The sequence below is a fragment of the Manacus vitellinus genome, unplaced genomic scaffold, assembly GCF_001715985.3.
Source record: "Manacus vitellinus isolate BGI_N305 unplaced genomic scaffold, ASM171598v3 scaffold_86_pilon, whole genome shotgun sequence".
NCBI lineage: Eukaryota > Metazoa > Chordata > Aves > Passeriformes > Pipridae > Manacus > Manacus vitellinus.
The window spans coordinates 542,430-563,273 of NW_021940851.1; the positions used below are offsets into that span (position 1 = coordinate 542,430).

A 20,844-nucleotide genomic window follows, 5' to 3' on the forward strand; every position below is an offset into this window, starting at 1 on the left:
GGGCACGGGGGGGTCTGGGCTGGGCCATGTCCAGCCTCTCCCCCACCAGCACCCCCAGGGCCTTCTCCCAGGGCTGCTCCATCTGCTCATCCCCAGCCTGGATTGATCCCAGGGTCAAGACCTTGCTCTTGGCCCAGTCCTGGGCTCGTGGCTCCAGTGAAGTGTGATGAGATCCCTGCTAAAAGTGGCACCACCACGGCCTGCACTGATGGGCATGTTTGAAATCCTTCACAGCATCCTTACCGTGTTTCACTTTGGACAGGAGGGGTTAGATCTGCTTTTCATCAATATGTTTATGAATCTTAATTCCAGTCTGAAGATTCTACTCATACCATGTTATGATAAATACGTTTCTCTGCATTCCCCGTAACCATTCTATTTCTTAAATCTTGGCTCTGGAGTCCTGTTTCTTATCTCTTTCTTTTCCATTTATCCCATGTTAATTTGGGGAGATGCTTCAGGTAGCTTTTTCAAGTAAAGAAAGGCCATGAATTGAAAAGATTGCTTACCATAGGGAAAAAAATGAAATAAACTGCTCAAAACAGCAGAAGTTTTTACTTTTCAAATTACAAATTGAAACAAACTCCTAAACTCTCTTCACATCTCCCTTGGAAACTCCCCTTTTTACTGTAACTTTGTGGTCTTGATGATATTCACAGAGAAGCTGATTTACTGAATAAAGAAGTTCTTTAAGTTTGCAGTTTTGGAACATTACCAGTGTGTCTGAACCAAGGTTTCAAATTTTACTGGCATTTTGTTGGCAAACTAATTTTTTGGAGTCCTTTCTTATTTGGGTATGTTTCCTGACACCTTTGGCTGTATGGTACTGTGTTTTAAAATTCTCTTTTTTTCTTTCTTTTTTTTAAAAGAGGAAAAGCCTATAAACATACACAAAGGACTAATTATAAAATATCTGGTGTAAAAATAGAGAGACAAGAAAATTACCAGCTGAAAAATGCAGTGAGCAGAAAAAATGAGGGTTTAATGGTAGAGTTCTACTCTCCTGCCTGTGCAGGAGGCCCGATTGTCAAAGCAATTCCACAAGCAAAACATGGACTAATCCAAGGCCAAAATATTGTCATTTAAATCAAGCAGAAGTACATGGGTGGGAAGAAAGAGGTGGTTTAGTCTTCCCTTCCATCCACTGACATCTTTCAGTGTTGTTTCCCTTTTGCCAGCAGCAGAGTTCATTTATGGTGAGCCAGATCAGAGCGTCGGTCCAGCTGAAAAATAACTCCCACAACTTTGCCCTCCTCCCAGGCTTCCTACATCCTGCACTTTCCTTGGAACTGTGTTGTTATTACTGCACTGCTCCCGGAGATTTAACCACCTAGAAGTTGCTCATCTGTAATTCCTTGCTGAGAATGTCGTGTCTAGTACAGGACAATCTTCTTTTTGTAGGATTTCTTGAAGGGAAGGTACAAGAAACCAGGTGTCCAAGGTTCCACTCCTTATTTTTACTATTTTTTTTTGTAATTTTTTACTTTTCCCCATGGCTGGGACATTGTAATCCCTTAATGCTTTTTTCTCACTGATGCAGGACTTTGGCATATCCAAGGAGTTCAAGGAGAATTTGACACTAAATGGCCCTTTCTGTACTAACATTTCTATAGGGGACCCCACTAGAAAGTGCAAAGAAGCTCAGAATTTTTGCAATGGAACAGAAGAGTGCATTCATGGCACAGTGTGTTCTGGCATATATTTTTCCTGCTGGATTTAGGCACGGTTTTAAGTGTGGAATGGGGAGATTCCTATCATTGAAATAAAACTCAGTGGGATTAACAGTTTAGGTGTTCTACTTGTCTCACCTGGGGGGGTCAATCTTCTGGGAGCCTTCAGGTTGCACCTGGGCATGTATAAAATGCTTCATGGAAAGTGGAAGATGAATAAATTTAAATATTTAGGCTAGTAAGAGAGTGTGAAAATGACTTCAGGATCCTGCCTGGGGTATGGGATTCCAGTGAACAGCCTTGGGGCTAAATTGCTATTTTAGTAATTAGTAGTTAGTGGCTGGTTCTGACTGGTTTCAACCAAACCTAAATGACTACTGGAAACACCAGAGATAACAAGTTTCTGTACATTTTCTGGAATTAAAGGATCACTCAGATTGGAAAGGATCCCTGGAGGTCTCTAGACCAACCTCCTTCTTTTTAAGCGGGGTCAACAATTAACTCAAACCAACTTGCTCAGGGCTTTTTCCAGTCAGATCTTTAGAACCTCCACAACCTCTCTGGGCATCCTCTTCCAGTGTCTAGTTATCCTCATAGTTCAATGTTATTCACAAATTTGATTGAAGTTCATGCCATTTCCTCCTGTATTTCCTCATTTCCTTTTGTCTTTATTTCCTTTTTATCCTAATTAAGACATTAGATAGGACCAGCCTTAGGGTAAACCCCTGAGGAACTGCAGTTGTCTCCAGCCTAGAGGTGGAGCACAAACCATTGCTTTTCAATCCCAGAATCCAAACACTCTTTGCTCATCTGGTGGTTCATCCATCTGGACCACAATGGCTGGACTGGGATACGAGGGTGCTGTGAAAGAACGTCTTGAAGATGTTTCCCCTTCTCCATTCATGTGGGACTTCCCCTGATGTCCATGACCCTGGTGATGGAAGAGCTTGATGTGCCCTCAGCCAGCACTCCCAGATCCATCCCATTTGCTCTCATGGACTTGAATGAGTCAAGGTTTCCCTTGAAAGGAGATTTATGGGATCGGTCCTTTCCTGCTGTTGGTGTTTCCTCTTCTCCCTGAACCCTGTCTATGTGTGGAAAGGCCTGGAAGACCTTGTTGGTGAAGACCAGGGCAAAGAAAGCCTTGAGTAACTCAGCTCAATTTGACTAAAAATTGAAAGGATTTGTGTGTGTGTGTTGCTTTTATAATATTCTATAAACAAGCTATTTGAGAGTGAGATTTTCAGACAAGGAACTTGAAGGGGAGGGAGAAATCTGGTCATAACTCCCCCCCTCTGGTGCCCAGGTATTTGAACATCTGGAATGCAATGCTGCCTGTTGGAATACCTCTGCAATACTGTAACACAGCAGGATGCATTAATGAGAGTTTCAATCTTAAACCCACAACATCAATGAAATTTATGGTTGTCAGGCCGTTAACATTATTCAAACATAGGTTTTTGTGGTTTCAATTCCCACTTTACGTTCTTGTAGGATGAAAGTTCATTGTGTTGACTGGCCAGGAGTCCTCCTTACACTTGAAATGTCTATAAAACAATTAAGTATTGTTTATTACTCTTGACAGCATTCTCAGTGTGCACTGCAGGGTGGGGAGGAGGGTGTTTGTTTGAAAAATTAGTATCTCTGTCTTAATTTTTCAACTGGTTTAATATCCTTGAATACTGAAAGTGCCTTGCCCACATTTTGGAAAACACCACAAAAATGTTCAAAGCAGAAAAGAAGAATTTACATAAAATTCCAGTATCATCTTCAACCATCATATAAATGCCATCTGATATTCTTCCTGATGGGTAAATTTGCCTTCAGATATTTCATGTTTCCCTACTCTTCTGTCTCAATGTGGTCTTTTGACTTGATATGTAGAGCAAGTTAATGAGCACAAAAAAAAACAAACAAAAAAAAAAAAAAACCAAACCAGAGAGTTTCTCGAAGGAAAAAGTTTTTGGGGAGAAAATGTGGTGAGCACTGTGATTAAGTCACTGCAGAAAAACTAAATTGTTAAAGCTGCAACTGATTAAGTTGAAAGAGAAGAAGGGAAGTCAATATGTAAAAAAGTGCACGTACAGTTAATCTTTCTGGTAAGGGAAATCCAAGTTGTTTCTCCCCAGAAAAAAAGAACTAACAAGCACACACACAATTTCCAAAGCTCTGAAGTTTGGGGGGAGCAGAGGGTGGTTGAGTGGAGATTTTTATTATCAGAGGCTTCACAGTAATTCCAGCACAATCTCAGGAAGTAGTAAAACTAAATCTATCTGTCTCTTGCTGTATCAGTCTGAGTATTAACAACTTCCCCATGTTGTGTCCTTTAAAGAATTTCTTCATGACCCTTGAAAGTACAACCTCAGTCTCTCCATTTAATATGTTGTTACCTGCTGCCAAGCCTTTAATAGCTGCATTCATGTGTTCTGTTAATCATATCTCTTTGGTGCAGAGCCTGTGTTTTTGGATTCCTAATTAACTTTTTTCCTGCTCTGTTTGTTTTCCTCCCATCATGGCAGCACATGGCTTTTTCCTTTTTTTTCCCTCCTATTTAAAGACAGATATGTGAATGGAGAAGTAACAGACATCAGTGTGTTTCAACAAAGCCTGTAATCTCTTCCTAACTGTGCTTCCAAATTTAAATCAGATTTTCATGTTGCAAAACCATGAACTTGGTGTTGTGACTGAAATCAGGCTGTTCCCAGAAGACAGGGATGAAGCCTCGTGAGCTTTGGGGGATTTTCTCCGTGAGGGGCTGGAGCGTGTCCAGGGAAAAGAAACGGAGCTGGGGAAGGGTCTGGAGAACATGTCCTGTGAGGAGCAGCTGAGGGAGCTGGGGGGGTTTATCTGGAGAAGAGGAGGCTCAGGGGGGACCTCATTGCTCTCCCCAACTCCCTGACAGGAGGGGGCAGGGAGGGGGGTCGGGCTCTGCTGCCATGTCCCAAGGGAAAGGAGGAGAGGAAATGGCCTCAAACTGCACCAGGGCAGGTTCAGATCAGAGATTAGAAACAATTTTTCCTTGCAGGAGTGGTCAGGCCTTGGAATAAGTGTCCCAGGGAGGTGGTGGAGTCCCTGTGTCTGGAAGTGCCTGGATGTGGCCCTTGGGGACATGGATTAGGGATGATTGTGGTGGTGCTGGGTCAGGGTGGGACTGGGTGACCCTGAAGGGCTCTTTCAGCCTTGATGATTCTGTGATTCTGTCACTACTGGTGGGAATTTTGTGTGCAGGGGAATCATCTCCCTGTGGTGGATTTACTGAAGGAATAGATGTGCCACTGCTGTCTGAGCCTTGTGTTTTACCTGTACTTGGCCTTGTCAAGCTAAACTCCAGCGTTGTTTGAATTTCTCTTCTTGAGTCATTTGAGCCACTCCAGTGATGGTTCAGAGGCCAGAAGTTATAGAGACACAACATTGTGGAGCCTGTCACAGCTTCTGTTGGTTTGTGTGTCCCTGCCCAGGGCAGGGGGTGGCAACGAGCTGATCTTTAAGGTCCCTTCCAACCCAAACCACCCCACGATTCTGTGATTTGTAATTAGCAGAGGCATTTGTGGCCCAGGCTTTGCTTGGGCCCTCCAATAACCCCTTTGATCATCGTGCAGGCAAGTCAGTCCTTTGAAAGATATTCTGAAACCTTGGGGTTTCTTGTGTTTTGGCACCTCCACGAGTTACTGATGCCCCGTTTTAGAACGTGTGGAGCGGGAGGGATGGATGGTTCCTCAGCTTGTCACCTGCACAAAGACATGTCTGTGGGCAGTGGGGGGACACTTCTGCTCACAGCAGGTCCTTGCTTGATTCCAGACCCTAAAACACCTCTCAGAAATTAAGAGGGAGTATGTTGAATATGTTTTATCTGTTAAATAACCCTTCCTGAAAATGTGAAATGGAGGAGGATCGTGGGTACAGTTCAGATCTGGTTTAAAGTGGCTTGAATGAAGTTCTCACAGTAGGGTTTTTTCTTTTTTTCTTTTTTTTTTTCAAGTCTAGCATTGACTCATTTGGTGGTGTTAAAGTGCACTTTCTACTTATCCCCAGAGGAAAGTTAGTATTCTTTTAAGTGAAACTATTTTAAAAGCAGAACACAAGCCTAAAATAAGCCAGTGTTCTCTAGAGTTCTCAGAAGGTGTAGATTTATTTACTGTAGTTAAATCATAATTAGTTCTCAGGGGATAGTGTATCTTTTAAACTGCTTTATTGCCACCATATTGGTTTTCTAAATAATCAGAAACTGCTGCTCTTATATTTTGTAGTATGAACAAAAATTTGCTGTAAGTAGAAACAAATGTCTGGAATTGCTGGTTGTCACTTCCTGAAGATACGACAGCAAAAAAAAAAAAAAAAAAATGAACACTCCAGGAAAAAGTGAAGAAATACAAAACGTGTGTTATCAGAAGGCACCTTAAATGAACTATGGCTCTGAAGTGTGATGGATGCAGCAATGCTTTACATTATCATTTTTCAGTTAATCAATTTTTAATATTCTAATGGGTTTTGGTCGAGAGTAGATGTTACCCGAAAGCGGATAAATGGTGGTGCAACGTTAACATAAAATATTACCTGATATTTAAGCCCAAGATTTTCATGAATGTAGCTTAGTGTTGCAGCTGATAAGCACATGAGTGTGTTTTTTTTTTCCCTAATTGGCAGGTTAATGTTGGACGTGCCTGAGGAGATGGGTTTAATAGCAGTTGCTGTTCGACAAACACAAGGGAAAGGTAAGTTCCCTTCTAGTGCTAAAAAATGTATATTAAATAGATGAAATAGGGCATCTTAATGTCATCTAGCTACCTCAAAGATTATTTTTGATAATGTAATCTACAGGATAATCGTGTCTTCTTCTCCTCCTGCTTGAACTGAGGATTCAAACTCAAAACCTAAGTACACAGAGACCAAAATAAACATTTTCAGGATGCTTGGTGGCTTCTGCAGAGATGATTTAGTGGTCTCCTAGTTGCTGCCAAAATGTCTCCCCAGTCATGGAAACTGCCATCAGTACATTTAGTGTAATCCAAGTCAGAGTTCCACAGCAGAACTCCTTTCTGACTTAACTGGAACAAAACTTGGTCTTGACTTGTTCTGAGAGGTTTCTTGAGTCTGCAGGACCTACCTGAACAGTCTTTTGCAGATAAATGTGAGCAAGTCCTGTTTCTTGCCCAGAAAGCTTCTAGCATTTCTTTAAAAGCCACGTTTATTTTATCAGAAGAGCACAGTTTCTGGCCTGATAAGCTTTTCTGAGCACAGATCTGTGTCAAGATGCTCACCTGGCTCTCAGGGCAGGTCTGGCTCATGTGGAGTTCATTCCCAGTGTGGGTGGGTTTCTAGGGGCACTCAGAGCAGCTTCACAAATGCTTCTTCACTTCAACAAGGCAAGATTTTATTAAATGTGAGTGGCACCAGAGACCAGGGAAACCCTGGGAGCAAGTCATTTAGGACATACTGGGAAATGGAGCAGCAACTTGTACATTAGAATTATAGGAGAGAATCCTGGCATGGCCTGGGTTGGAACAGACCTTAGAGATCATCTTGCTCCATCCAACCTGGCCTTGGACACTTCCAGGGATGAGAACATTAAACAAACTGCTGGGTTTTTTTGAAGAAAAAGCTTTGCACTTTAACCCTTCTTCTTTCAAAATTAGTTTGTAAACTCATTGCAGGACTTATGGGAGATTCTTGGATGGATACTGTTGAATCCTTCCCTACATTCACAAAGTGATGGTTTTTTTTAAAATACTCTTTTTCTTGAGTTGAAGTTCCCTTTTTCTGTCTCCCTCCCCAGGTCGTGGTGGGAATGTTTGGCTCAGTCCCATGGGCTGTGCTCTGTCCACTCTGCATATCACCATTCCCCTGCATTCCAACCTAGGCCAGAGAATTCCTTTTATTCAGCACCTGGTGTCTCTGGCAGTGGTGGAGTCAGTTAGATCAATACCAGGATATGAGGTATGTCATTCTAATTTATCTCAAAATTCCTCTTTCCACTGAATTCAGGTTTTAACTGTGTCTTCTATGTGTAGAATAGATTGAATGCAGAGTATAGTTCTTCAGCACTAAGATAGTGACAAACTTAACCTTGATAACATTTGATTATTTGTATGTTTTCAGAAATCTAGTGTACATATGTCTTTTGCTGAGCTGATTAAGTGCACTCCACTCATTGCACTCATAATCTTATGAAACTTAAGCCTCAGTCCTCAGCAGTAAAGAAAAAAATCCATTTTGTTTGCCCAACAATTTCGAGTTAATTTGGTTTGATTTTGAAGGGGTTGGGGAAGAAGGAGGAGGGAAAAATGAATAAAACTGACAAATCCTTTGCCGCCTTTTTTTGTTTGTGCTGTTTCAGTGGTCACTTTATCCCTTTTAAAGGATTTTTCCAACCCTTGTTTAAGGTTGAAAACTGATTTCTAAGGCAAGAACTTAGGAGTATTGCTCTCGAGAGGGAATCAAGTGTCCTGTCATCAGTATTAAAATGAAGAACCAGTCTTCTTCATCACCTCATATATCTCCTTTTTAATGTTACCATTTCCTAATATTTGCTAACTATAAAACTTTGGTATTTTACAGAAGTAGTTAACTAAAGCATATGTTTCCTATATTACAGAAAATCAATGACTTATACACATTTACACATGAACTTTATTATAGTGGCACCCAGTAGCTTTGCTGTAGTTTAGGGTCTGTCAGCCTTTCTATTAAAACCTTCTAACTTCAGTGCTTCATAACCTGACCATAAAAACAAAATGCTTCAGGCTAAAATTTGCAATATAAAATATTTGCTTAGAGTGAACACTTTAACCATTTAAAATAGGGGGGACAAGAGTTAGTTTTATAAAGCATGAGGCTGGCTGGGGAAGGAGCTAATTTATGAATGGAGGTGGTTTTCCTTCTGTGTGCCTACCCTGGTGTGCTGTGGCATTTTTAGCTTTGTTCCATTCAAGAGGAGAAGGGTGACTGAAGTACTAAATATGGATGTAAAAATAGTATGTGGCAGTAATGCATGTACTGTACCTACAATATGGGCACAGCAAGAGCTGTGACCAGGAGGGAAGTACTGAACTTGAGAGGACATCAGCAATGGGTGAAACTAATGTTAGGGGACAGGACTCAAATTAATGCAAGGAAATTCAAAAATTTATCAGAATCTCAATGCTTAAATTTCCTCTTTGGTGTAGGTTGGGCAGGGCTTTTCTTTCTGCCCATGTCGTGCCAACTGCAGTCGCTGCAAAAAACGAGCTGTGGAATCATAGAGTTTGGGTTTGGGTTGGAAGGGGCATTAAAGATCATCCAGTTCCATCCCCTGCCATGGGCAGGGACACCTTCCACTAGCCCAGGTTGCTCAGAGCTCCAACCAGCCAGACACTTCCAGGGATCCAGGGGCAGCCACAGCTTCTCTGGGCAACCTGGGTCAGGCCCTCCCCACCCTCACAGCCAAGAATTCCTTCCCAGTATCCCATCTAACCCTACTCTCTGTCAGTGTGAAGCCATTCTCCCTCATCCTGTCACTCCAGGCCTTTGGAAATAGTCTCTCTCCATCTTTCCTGGAGCTCCTTCAGGTCCTGGAAGGCCACAATCAGGTCACCCCAAAGCCTTCCCTTCTCCAGGCTGAACAATCCCAGCTCTCCCAGCCTTTCCTCCCAGCAGAGCTGCCTAATCCCTCTGATCATCCTGGTGCCTCCTCTGGGCTCTCTCCAACAGCTCCATGTCCTTGCTCTGCTGAGGACCCCAGAGGCTTCATTCTCTCCTCCAAATTTCCATCCCTCTGCTGGAGTATGTCAGAATCTTAATAACACATTAACACACTTTAATGTCCTTCACTCTCCTCAAAGTCCATTTGAGGATTTCCATTCAAAAACCCGAGTTACCACATCTCAGTTTATCAACCAGGCATCATTTTTAGGATCGCCAGGATTATTGACTCTGCTAAAGAAGCAGCACCTGAGGCCTTTGTTCTGTGCCCTCACAGAGCAAATCTGACAGCTCTGTGGTTGGAAGTTTCACTGTGGGATGTTGATGCTGCAGATCCAAATGGGCCTCACATCAAGAGAAAGCTTTGCTTTCCCATTCTGAGGACAGCAGACATCTCTCTAGTGAGTGAAGATAAGAACATGCTCCGTTTCCAGCATATTTTGTGACATCCATCATTTCTTTACCATCGTGTGGTACCTTGGGAATACATTCTGGGGCGAAGCCTCTGCTGTGTGATGGACACCCCGAGAACACCCGGCTGACTCGGCTCTTCTTCCTGCTTGTTGTCACTTCAGTCACAGAGCTACTGCCTGGTGTCTTACAGGTGTTATGTTTTCCTCGAGTCAGATCTACTGGGTAGCTCTACAGAAGACCTTTTATCACTGATAATACCATTTAACTGTGTCATACTTCACGTGTCTCGGGAGTCTTCTATAAACCTTTTCCCAGCGCGGGGAGTCAAGTCGTTTTCCATAGCGAACCTGAGACTGCTTTGATAGCAAAATCAGGTAGTATTTCCTGTCAATGAACGTGTAATGGACTCCTCTCTGGCCTTTAAATCTGTCAGGAAAGTAGACATGGACCCAGGTGCAGTTTTCACACATCCTGTAAAGGGATTTCGTAATCTACAATAGGAGGGAACGCGACTCTTGTAGTCCTGGAGCACCTCTCATAATTTGCCCCTGGGGACACAGTCATGTGCAGTTTTTCAAGCTGCAGGAAGCACATTTGCTTTCTTTCTGTGTTTAAGTAGCCAGTGCAAAGTTCAACTCAGTTTCTGTGGTTTCAACAAAACCTTCTCTATTTGGCTGGAACGGTGTCACACAGCACAGTTTGTGTTTCCAGCTCGAGCGTCGCTGCCGAAAGCCTGAATATATTTAGGACATTAGTGGAGTTATTTATCCGGTTGTGAACTGGAATTTCTCCTGTCTGCTAAATTTCCTTTCGGAAATTCAGGATGTCATTGTCTCTTTGGAGTCTGGAAGGGTCCTCGAGGAGAGTGGGGATGTTATTTGGGGCTTCCCCTGGTTGTTTATCAGCACCGAGCCTCAGTTTGCATCTGTCTTGAGTAAATCTTTTGAATCTTTAATAAGCTCTCATGAATGAAGGAAATTATTCTATAAAACCTCACCATTTTGAGACTGACAGCCTCTAGTATCTTTAGTCCCCCTTTTGGTCACTCTAAGTGTTTTTTTATCTTATATATATTTTTTTTTATTTATTTTTTTAGTAAAATTTTTCCCTGACAGTGCCATCCTCATTTGTCACCATGTTACTGTGATGTTTTCAGTAACATTTGTGGAGCACTTAAATAGATTCTCATTATGAAGAGCAGTTCACAGTATCACATTTGGTGTGGCAAAGAGGTAGAGAAAATTCTGCCCTTCTGCCCCCTCAGGTGAGACCCCCCTGCAGAGCTGCTCCAGCCCTGGGGAACAGCCCAGCAAGGACATGGAGCTGCTGGAGAGAGGCCAGAGCAGGAACCAAGAGGATCCCAGGGCTGGAGCAGCTCTGCTGGGAGCAAAGGCTGGGAGAGCTGGGATTGTTCAGCCTGGAGAGGAGAAGCTTTGGGGTGACCTGATTGTGGCCTTGCAGGGCCTGAAAGAGCCAACAGAGACTGTTTCCAAGGGCTGGAGTGACAGGACAAGGGGAATGGCTTCAAACTGCCAGAGAGTAAGGTTAGATGGGATATTGGGAAGGAATTTTTGGCTGTGAAGGTGGTGAGACCCTGGCCAAGGTTGCCCAGAGAAACTGTGGCTGCCCCTGGATCCCTGGAAGTGTCCAAGGCCAGGTTGGACAGGGCTTGGAGCAACCTGGGCTGGTGGAAGGTGTCCCTGCGCATGGCAGGGTGTGAGTCTGAATGATCTTTAAGTTCCCTTCCAACCCAAACATTCTGTGATTCCATATAAACCATGGAATGATGAATGAGCCGTGTTCTTATAATGAGTATTGAAGAGCAAAACATTTCTAATTATGTGGGTTTGTTTTTTCAGGATATTGAGCTGCGAGTAAAATGGCCAAATGATATTTACTACAGTGACCTTATGAAGCTTGGTGGAGTTCTGGTAAACTCAACACTTATTGAAACAACATTTCATATACTGATTGGTAAATGTCTATTTTCAAGCTTTTCAAGCTTTTCTATAATGCTTTTTTTCTGAAGAAATCTGTCATAATGTCTGTATAAGTTCACATGGTAACGAGGAGAACAAATAATGACAGCAGGCATTAGGAAATAAAGCACAATATTAAATCAAAAGGAAGCAGAAAAAGTAAATGTTTTCATTCTTCTTAATAATTCCATATGCTTGACAAGGAAAACATAAATACAAGCATTTGGGCTGATGTAGCAGAGTTCAAAGAAAGAGCATTACAGGACAGAGGGAAATTGTCCTTGATTTATTGCAAAACTAGTAGAATATGCTAAAAACTGTATCCTTTTTTTTTCTATTTGCTTTTTTTTATAACATGACAGATAGCTAAATAAAGAACATGCCTTTTAAATCAGGAGAGAGCGAGCTACGTACACATAGTAATGTTTTTCATCTTTTTAACCATTGAGGTGTTTTTATCATCTCAAGTCTGATAATCATCCTGCTGTTTGCTAAGGAAGTTTTTCCCCTCACCAGCAGCATCACAGATCTGTCAGACATGCTTAGAAACCTGCCAGCAGAGCTCCAGGTTCTGGTTCCAAAAATAATTGTCTCTTCTATGTCGGAAAAATTCCTTAGCAAGTCTAAAAGGTTAAAGAAGATGGTAACATTTGGGTTGTATTTGAATGTAACATAAGGAAAATGTCTTGGAAGGAGAGTGTGGTCATGATATCTGTGGTTTTTGTCAAGCTGCTGTAATTTTAGAGGTGCAAACAAGCAAAACAGTTGAAGTGATCACCTCCTGTGAAACATACCCAGGCATTACATTTTCTATTCAATTATATCCTCATTTTGTAAATAATCCACATGAACAGAATGAAAGTTACACCAAGACACTTAAGAAGTCTCTCTGTGCCCCATTAATCATTTATTGCTTCCATGTTTTTCTAGAGCTTGTTCTGGTTAACAGAGGAAAAGCAGAAATGGATCAAAAAATATTTCATTATGTCGAATATCTCTTATGCAAATATTTGGTTTGGACCTTTTATTTCTTACCCTAAACACCAAACCATTAAATTCAAATTAAAGCCTTCTGCATCTGTTCTCTCTCATATCCATAGGAGTTATCTTGGGGGGGTATAGACAAAAGATGTACCTGTTCATCAGTTTACTTTCACCTAGAAGCTTCTAAAATTAAAACTTAGTTGCTACATATGAATCCAAGGAGCTTTTTTTTCAGTGATGTGTCATTGAGAGCAGTTGAGGAGATTCATGGCATCTAAGTTCTTATGTTAGTAGTGGTGGTAGATCCAACTTCCACAACAGGAAAGGTAAACCAGATGCAGCATCCCTTTCCTACAGTCATGCAGATTCCTTACCTAGACAGAATCACTGAATCATTGAGGTTGGAAAAGATCTCCAAGACTATCAAGTCCAACCTTGTGCCCGATCCCCACCTTGTCACCCAGCACAGAGACTCGCTGAGGGAGTCGTTGAACTCACTCTTTCCATGGCATTCATGAAGAATATCCCACATGTGAGGACCACGATAAAAATCAGAGCTCTTCAAATCTTCCCTTGTCTGAGAATTACCTCAGAAGAACAAGGCCAGAGACAAACCTGCCTTTGCAGCTGTACGGGCGCTCAAGGCCTCGCAGAGGACGCGCTTCGCGTTCGTACTTTTAAACCTGGTTCAAAAAAAAAACCAAACAAACCAAATCATTTTTTTTTTTTGATTGGAAATTTAAAAATTAAGAACTTCAAGGGTGGCAGGACTTTTCAGGAGGAGAGCTGTGCAGAAGAATATACTCCATGAGTGCGAGGGCCAGACCGGGAGCAGGCGCAGGCAGCCAAGCACAAGTGGAATGCAAGGGACGGCCAACGTGCGTGACCTGCAGACACTCCTCTGTCTGCCTCTGCCTCAACTAAGGCATGTCCAAACAGTGCACAGATGCTGATGGCTCGAGCACTGGAAGATATATCAGCCACATCAGCACACTGCTGGTCGGTGCTGAATGGTTATTTTTCCCTCTTCTCGCTTGGACACTGCAGAGATGCCCCTAAGGGCCCCGAGCAGCTCATATGCCTCAAATTAGCTGGCTGTGTTTTGCCACCATGTTTATCCCCAGGTGCTTGTGCCTCAGCTGAGCTTGTCACCTCAAGGTGTCTCTTGTGTCTCAGTTTTTGAGTTGCTGAGCAGTGGTTGAAGCCTGACCTGCTGATGGACCCCAAAACCCCGTGATGCCCCCTCACAACACCAATCACAGCTTAAGGACCACGGGCACTCTCTTCCCTCGTGCTGTAGTTGAGTGGAAACAGCTGAGTTGGGATTTGCTGCCATGGCACAAAGTATTTTCCAGTTCATTTTCCTTCATCTCTTTCCAATAACACATTTCAGCTCATTTCCACGGGATCAGTGTGTTGGTACTGGTATCACTGGGCCCTGTTTGTGTGCATTCTCTGAACTAGTTAAAAATCAAAAACTCCTTTTCACTGAAGAGATCCTTCTCCTCACAGTTAACACAAATTACTTCCATGTATGAATGGTCTCATTTATAGCAAATTTACAAAACAAGGCCATCTGCACCTTCTTGCAGATGGAGGAGCATCGTGTCTAAAACTGATTGACAGACAATGGGTTTTATCCCAAATGTCTGAGGAGAGAAAAAAACCCAAATTATTAGGAGAAAAAAATAAACAGGTAATACAATATATTTCTCTACATCCCTCGAAACCTGTTCCAGCAGGCAGCAGAAAAGGCCCCAAGAGCCATATTTAAACAAGAAAGGCTTTCTGCCAACATTATTCCAGCTGGAGAAATCTCAGCGAGACACTTGAGGCTTCTAAAGGATATGCTGTGGTGGGATAGATTAAGCAAACTGGAGTCTTACAAAGTTAAAGTTAAATCTTCTGGGCTTCCCAGAGCAAGCCAAACAAGGCTTATCAGCTGAGTGAAAAAGGTTTGGTTTCCAGAAAATGCAATCAGCCAACTGTAGTAAACACAGAGGTCTCTGAATTACGTTTTAGACTGAAAGATGAAACTCCATCTCAGAGTATGATCGGGGGTTCACTGTGAGTTGGCTGATGACATGAAAGAATTTCTCACTTTGATGTTGCTGTAACCAAGGTGCCAGTTACCATCTTCCCACCCCTCATTGATAGGATGGTGTGGTGTTGAAAGACTGTGCTGGATTCGCTTCTGTAATTCTAAAGAGCATTTTGAGGGCAAGGAACAAGTAAAATCTGAACTGAGAATCGTAACTACAAGAGTAAGAAGACTTAAAAGGTGTAAGAGACTGAAAAAAACCCCAGCTACTGGAAACATCCCTAGGGATAATATTATTGAGTAGCTGAATAAAGTAGTGACTCTGGTGGCAACAGAGTGTTCATCCCTTTGATCCTTCTCGTTTGTCTTCTTCAGGCTTTGGATTTAATGTGAATAACAGCAACCCCACCATATGCATCAATGATCTCATCACGAAATTTAATAAGGAAGAGGGGACAAAGCTGAAGCCTTTAACTGCAGACTGTCTCATTGCAAGGACTGTCACTGTGCTGGAGAGGCTCATAGATATTTTTCAGGAGAAGGGGCCCAATGGAATTCTTCCCCGTTACTACAAGTACTGGGTACACAGGTAAGAATAATGTTCTTCTCAGACTTTCTTTTAAGCAAGTTGGTAGAAGAACTGCTGGATATTTTGTCTTTTTATACTTTTTCTACTAAATTTCCTTTAATACAAGTAAATTAATTAAAATGTACTCCCAATCAGGATGTACATTTTTAAGGGAGAATAAAAGTAGCACCCCAAAAATCAACATACTAGCATGAGTTCAAGAATGCTCCCAGGTATTTTACTTGTATCATCTCCAAACAAAGGGAGTTGAAAATTATTTGTTTTGAGATTGATGAAGCTGCTGTGCTTCTATAAAAAAAAAATAGACTGTTTGGATTAACTCCAACTCTGTTCATTCCACAAAGGGAAATTAAAACAGATAGAAAATGCTGCTGAAAATCACTTTCTGTAAAGAACCAGTGAAGTGGGAAATAAAAATAATCTGCTGGAGGGTGAAGCCTTCCCTGTGAGGGTGGTGAGGCCCTGGCACAGGTTGCCCAGAGAAGCTGTGGCTGCCCCTGGATCCCTGGAAGTGTCCAAGGCCAGGCTGGATGGAGCTCTGAGCAACCTGGTGTGGTGGAAGGTGTCCCTGCCCGTGGCAGGGGTTTGGAACGGGATGATCTCTAAGATTCCAGTCCATTCTGTGATTCATTCTGTGATTAGTCCTCTGAGGTGTTTTGAGTTGTGCAGTGCCCACCATTCCTCACTGACAGCCTGGTTCTCCCTGTTCCCAGCGGGAAGCAGGTCCGTCTGCACAGCGAGGACGGGCCGACCGCCTGGATCGTCGGGATAGACGACTATGGATACCTGCAAGTCCACCAAGAAGGCAAAGGGATCGATTCTGTGCACCCAGATGGCAACTCCTTTGACATGCTGAGAAACCTCATAGTACCAAAGCATTAACTCACAGCACCAGGGGAGACTCTTTAGGGTTTGGCACCGTCAGCTAAACTCGCTCAGAGGTGGGAAGGGGAGTTGGCAGCTTGATTTTTTTTTCCCTTCTGATTTTCTGCTGTCTTTGGTTTTTGAAGTGGATAACTTCAACAGTTCAAAAAGAGGTGGTGATCTCATAGCTGAAGACCTTTATTCTTTTGTATTAACTTTAAAACACACCGACGTTGCCGTTCTTTGTAAGTGTCTATTCTTTGTGAGGAGTCTGGTTGCAAAGGAACCCCTTGCAATGAACAGAACTTTCTCTTCACTTACACACTGTATTGGAGAAACTGAAGTGGCTGAACAGTTCCTTTTTGTCTCTCTCTGTTTTTATTGTACTTTAGCAAAGTGCAGGACAATATTTACTTTTTTTTTTTACTCTGTTTTTTTTAAACTGCATTCTGGTTTATGTGTTGTCTGCACTAAAAACACCTGGAACGTCATACATTTCTGACTTACTGGGATTACCACTGTGCTTAACTTCAGGTCTAAGTGGAGATCCTTCCTGATTTGGTTCTTCTCCATGTGGACCTGTGCAACAATTTACCAACCTGTGCTTTGGTCTCAGGTCTACAACTCTAGTGGCTGCCTTGAGTTTTTTGGAGAGTATTCCATCAGCACTTTAGAACTGTGGTTGGTTATCCAAATTCCTAGCACTCTGCTCTTCTTAGGCAATTGGATCCAAGTAAATCATCTCATGTGTCCTTTGAATCATAGTTTTCCAAGAGGATTTAGCCCCTGTAAGAAAAGCCCACTGGAGTAGTGTCTCCCCAAGGTTGTTGTGGAATCCCAGTCAGGAGAGGGAACCTCTGATTAGCTTAAAATTTGATAGTAGTTATATTGTGATCTCAGTGAAATTAAGTGAAGAAATGAGAGATTCTCTGCTGTAAGGAACTACTCCAGTGAGAAAGAGAAAACACACCATCCACCCGTGTCCGAATTCTCTTCCACAGCTTCCGTGGTCACCCCCTTTCCCAAAGCAGAGCGTCTGGGTTTGCTGCTAACCATTAAAAGCAGGAGCTGACCTGAAAGTAGCTCGTTTTGGGGGCTGCCTGCCCAGTTCCAGATGGGTTGCAACACCTTGCTCATGACTGGGAAGCATCCTGGAGCATCCCTGTGGGAGTTTCCGTGCGACGGCGGCGGCTCGGCGGGTTTTTCTCCCGGGCCTTCACACCAAGACTTGGCCACCACAGCTCTTCAGACAACTCTGTGCAAAATAAGTTTGTCCTAGGTGTGATGTTTCCTCAAGTCTCATTTCCTCAAGTAGGCAGCACTGCTTGTTCCATTCCCTCGTCCCTGCTGGAGGTGGATCAGCCAAATTGGTTTCCACAAAGGAAATTACGGCCTACACGCCAGAAACGGGGGTTTGGGGTTAAAGTTCACCTCATAAACAACCTGAACATGTTAGGAGATTGTTTCAGTTACAAAGCCAAGAAGTCTTAAAATCAGGAAACTGGTCTGTAATGGTAGTTTTGACCAATCCTCACATATTGCAGCAAGTGCAAGAAATTAAGTTGTCCCTGTTACATTTAGGACTTTATGCTCCACATCACAGTAGATTTGTCTCGTGTCCCTGCTGGTTTGTTTTCCCCCATGATCCAGATCATGTGAGGCTGCACACCAGTATTAGATGGGACTGTCCAGTGGAGTGTAGACAGCTGTTAATTGGCATAATTAAAATGATACACACCAACACCAGATTTTGCTTTTTCCCACCAGAGGCTTTCAAAACGGCTTTGGGCTGAGAATTTTCTGGCAGCTACCTTTATTTCAGAATTAAATATTGATGCATGTTGTAATCATGTGAAATTCGAGTCTGACTTAATACAGTTTAAATAAAAAAGAAGAAACTTATATATACATATATGCACATACATAAAAAGTGTGTGTGTGTGCACATGCACACTCACATCCTGTGCATCTTCACTCATTGTCTGCTTTTTCCTTCAGGCAGCTTGTGAGCAATGTCAGCTGGGGAAAGCAGAGCTCTGGTTCTGGTTTTCCAAACACAGGTTTACAAAACTTTACCTTAATCCGATATTTGTAGCTAAAACACTGTCTCTGCTTTGGCTTTGGCACTGCGGGATGTGCCTGTGGGAAGCACCTTGGATTTTGCTCGTATTCCAGGGAGACTGAGAAGTGCCTGTAGAGATTTAACAACCAGGTCATGCTTGCATGGCTTCCTTAAAACTCTTTCTCCCTTCACAAGGGACAAAGAATGACAGAGGAAAAGGATAAAACATGTTCCTGTGTGGAGGGAAGAATGGACTTGCAAACCTTCAGTGGCTGAGGGATTTTTTAAGAGCAAAATGCTGCAGCATTTCCTGGTTGCTGTTGTTCCTTTTTGGATTCCTTTCTGGCTGCCTTAATGGTGAGCTGGTTCTATTCTCACTTTGATTTTTAAGGTTATTCCAAAAAATTTTGCATTAGGAAGACACTTAGCATTGAACTTCCTTTCCACAAGCAAGATCTTTGAGTCTGGGTGTGCCAGAGCACAGGTTGGGTGCTCTGGGAATATCACTTGGCCTTTTTAGTGGCCTCTTCTGATGTCCAAAACTTACCTGTGGTTCTTGAGGAAACTGCCTGGACTTTGGATGAAGGGTTTGGTTGCTTCCCCTTCAGAAGAACCAAAGACAGGGAGAATTCCTGGAGTAAGGTCCTTGTGAGGAGCAGCTGCTCCTGTGGAGAAGCCCAGGAGCCTCTGTCAGGTAGATGGGAAGCCCAGCCAGGAGTCTGACTCCTCCTGTGCCAAACTTGGCACGCCCAGAAAGCCACAACATTTTTGTAGGAAAATGGTTGTTATTCTTGTTCTCAGACAAATGTGGTGCAGAGTGTCTCTGGACATCGGTATGGAGAGTATCAGACAACTCCAGACCCAGGAGTAATGCACTGAAAATGTTTCATTTCGTTCAACTGTCTGGATTAGTAAAACACCTCTTCCATTGTGGGGCTGATGTCATATCTTAAACTATTTTCTTGATGAAGTGCTTTCAAAAAAACCCCATTTATTACGACGTCCATATTTCTGCGACTTCATTTTTTTTTTTTTTCTTCCCCTCCTGGACTCTGTTATAACGTTTCTCATTGTGAAAACATTTGTGGAGGTTGTTTATTGATAGGAAAACTTCTGCTGGGCGTGTTGGCACGTGTGTGTGTTCAGAGGGAGGCGAGCAGGTTGTGCCCAGTCAGCAACAAAGCTGCTTCCAAAGATTTGAAAAAGTAATAATGTGCTTAACGTTTAAGAGCTCAAGCAGCACATCTCGCTTCTAGTAAAAGGTTTATAAGACTTCAGAGCTTTTTTATTTTTTAAATATATCCAACAAATCAAGGGGCTATTACCTGGAAATAATATTAAAGCGTTTAATCCTTTATGCTGCTGCTTCATTGTGCAAAAATTTATTTCTTTGCTTTTTCCTGATTCAGCTGCATCAGCAGTTTAAAAAATTACTCTGTGCAACTCCTTTGGAACATACAGGAGCTTTATATGTATAAAAAAGTGTCTGTCATTGTGCTGCAAAGAGCTGATTCCTGGGGGCGACTGGTTTAATAAAAGCATTTGCATGTGTAAGTGGCAGCAGTGATGCACTGCCCTGATCAGACACCAAAGAAATTAAATCTGGGCTGAGGAAGGACCAGAGGTCAAAAAATGATGGAGAAAAGAGAACTGCAGGGAAGAATTGCAAACTGATGTCGTGCTTGAGTAGCTCATTAGTGATTCTGTGTTATTTGCAGTCCCCCAAGTGTCTTCCTTTGAAACACAACGTGGCTAAAATACAATAAATTTGAATAAAAAAAAAATCCTTTTATTTTATAGTACTTTAATTGTCAAATATAAACCACGATGGGAATAAATTTTCAAATATGCACCATTGTTTGTGAAACCCTGTGTTTTGTGGCTAAAAAGAAAAAGAGGACTCCAGCTCGATTTTCCTTTGGCTACAGGATTTTTATTAACATTTTAACGGTTTTGTTTTACATAATAAATAAGCAAAAATGCTTTACATTTTTTTAGGGAATACATATATAATTCTGAGCATTAATAGGTTGTTTGGTTTGCGTGCTTCTTCACCTACACTTGCCAAATAGCTTTTTACCTGCATCATATAAAAAAAAAAAAAAAAAACGGAATAATAACATTTTCTCTGTGTTGTTTTTGAAGCGTGACTGAAGTGTTGAGAAAACCATTTGTGTCCTGTTTTGAGATTTTTTTAGAGAAATTCTGGCAGATTTCCCCTTCGTTTGCACTTTCAGTGATATATTCTCCAATTTTACAGCCACTGTGCTTAATTCCCTTAAATTACTTTTATGCCCTTTTTCAAATCACGGGCCTGCAGAGACCTGGAGATGAGTCTGTTCCCTTATCACCTTATTTACATTGCACTCTTTCAATTAAGAGGGTAAAAACTTCACGTGGGATTGACTTTGCCGACTTTACACTGGTCTGGTGGAAGGTTCCCTGTCCATGGGGTTTGGAAGTGGATGATCTTTAAAGTCCCTTCCAACCCAAACCGTTCTGTGATTCTTTGATTTCGATGGAATATTTCCTGTCTCACTCTCCATATCATTTTCCTGCCAGAT

General features: G+C 42.3%; 1 protein-coding gene across 1 annotated transcript in view; it reads left to right on the forward strand.

The window, feature by feature from the left end:
* HLCS (holocarboxylase synthetase) overlaps positions 1–20,191 on the forward strand; it is a 106,479-nt gene extending 86,288 nt beyond the window's left edge. The window contains exons 7-11 of the mRNA XM_008933641.4: positions 6,315–6,382; positions 7,444–7,604; positions 11,621–11,735; positions 15,141–15,354; positions 16,068–20,191. Coding sequence (XP_008931889.4) covers positions 6,315–6,382; positions 7,444–7,604; positions 11,621–11,735; positions 15,141–15,354; positions 16,068–16,236 — 727 coding nt within the window. The 3' untranslated portion in view covers positions 16,237–20,191. The remainder of the gene's footprint in view (positions 1–6,314; positions 6,383–7,443; positions 7,605–11,620; positions 11,736–15,140; positions 15,355–16,067) is intronic.
* The last annotated feature ends 653 nt before the right edge of the window (positions 20,192–20,844 follow it).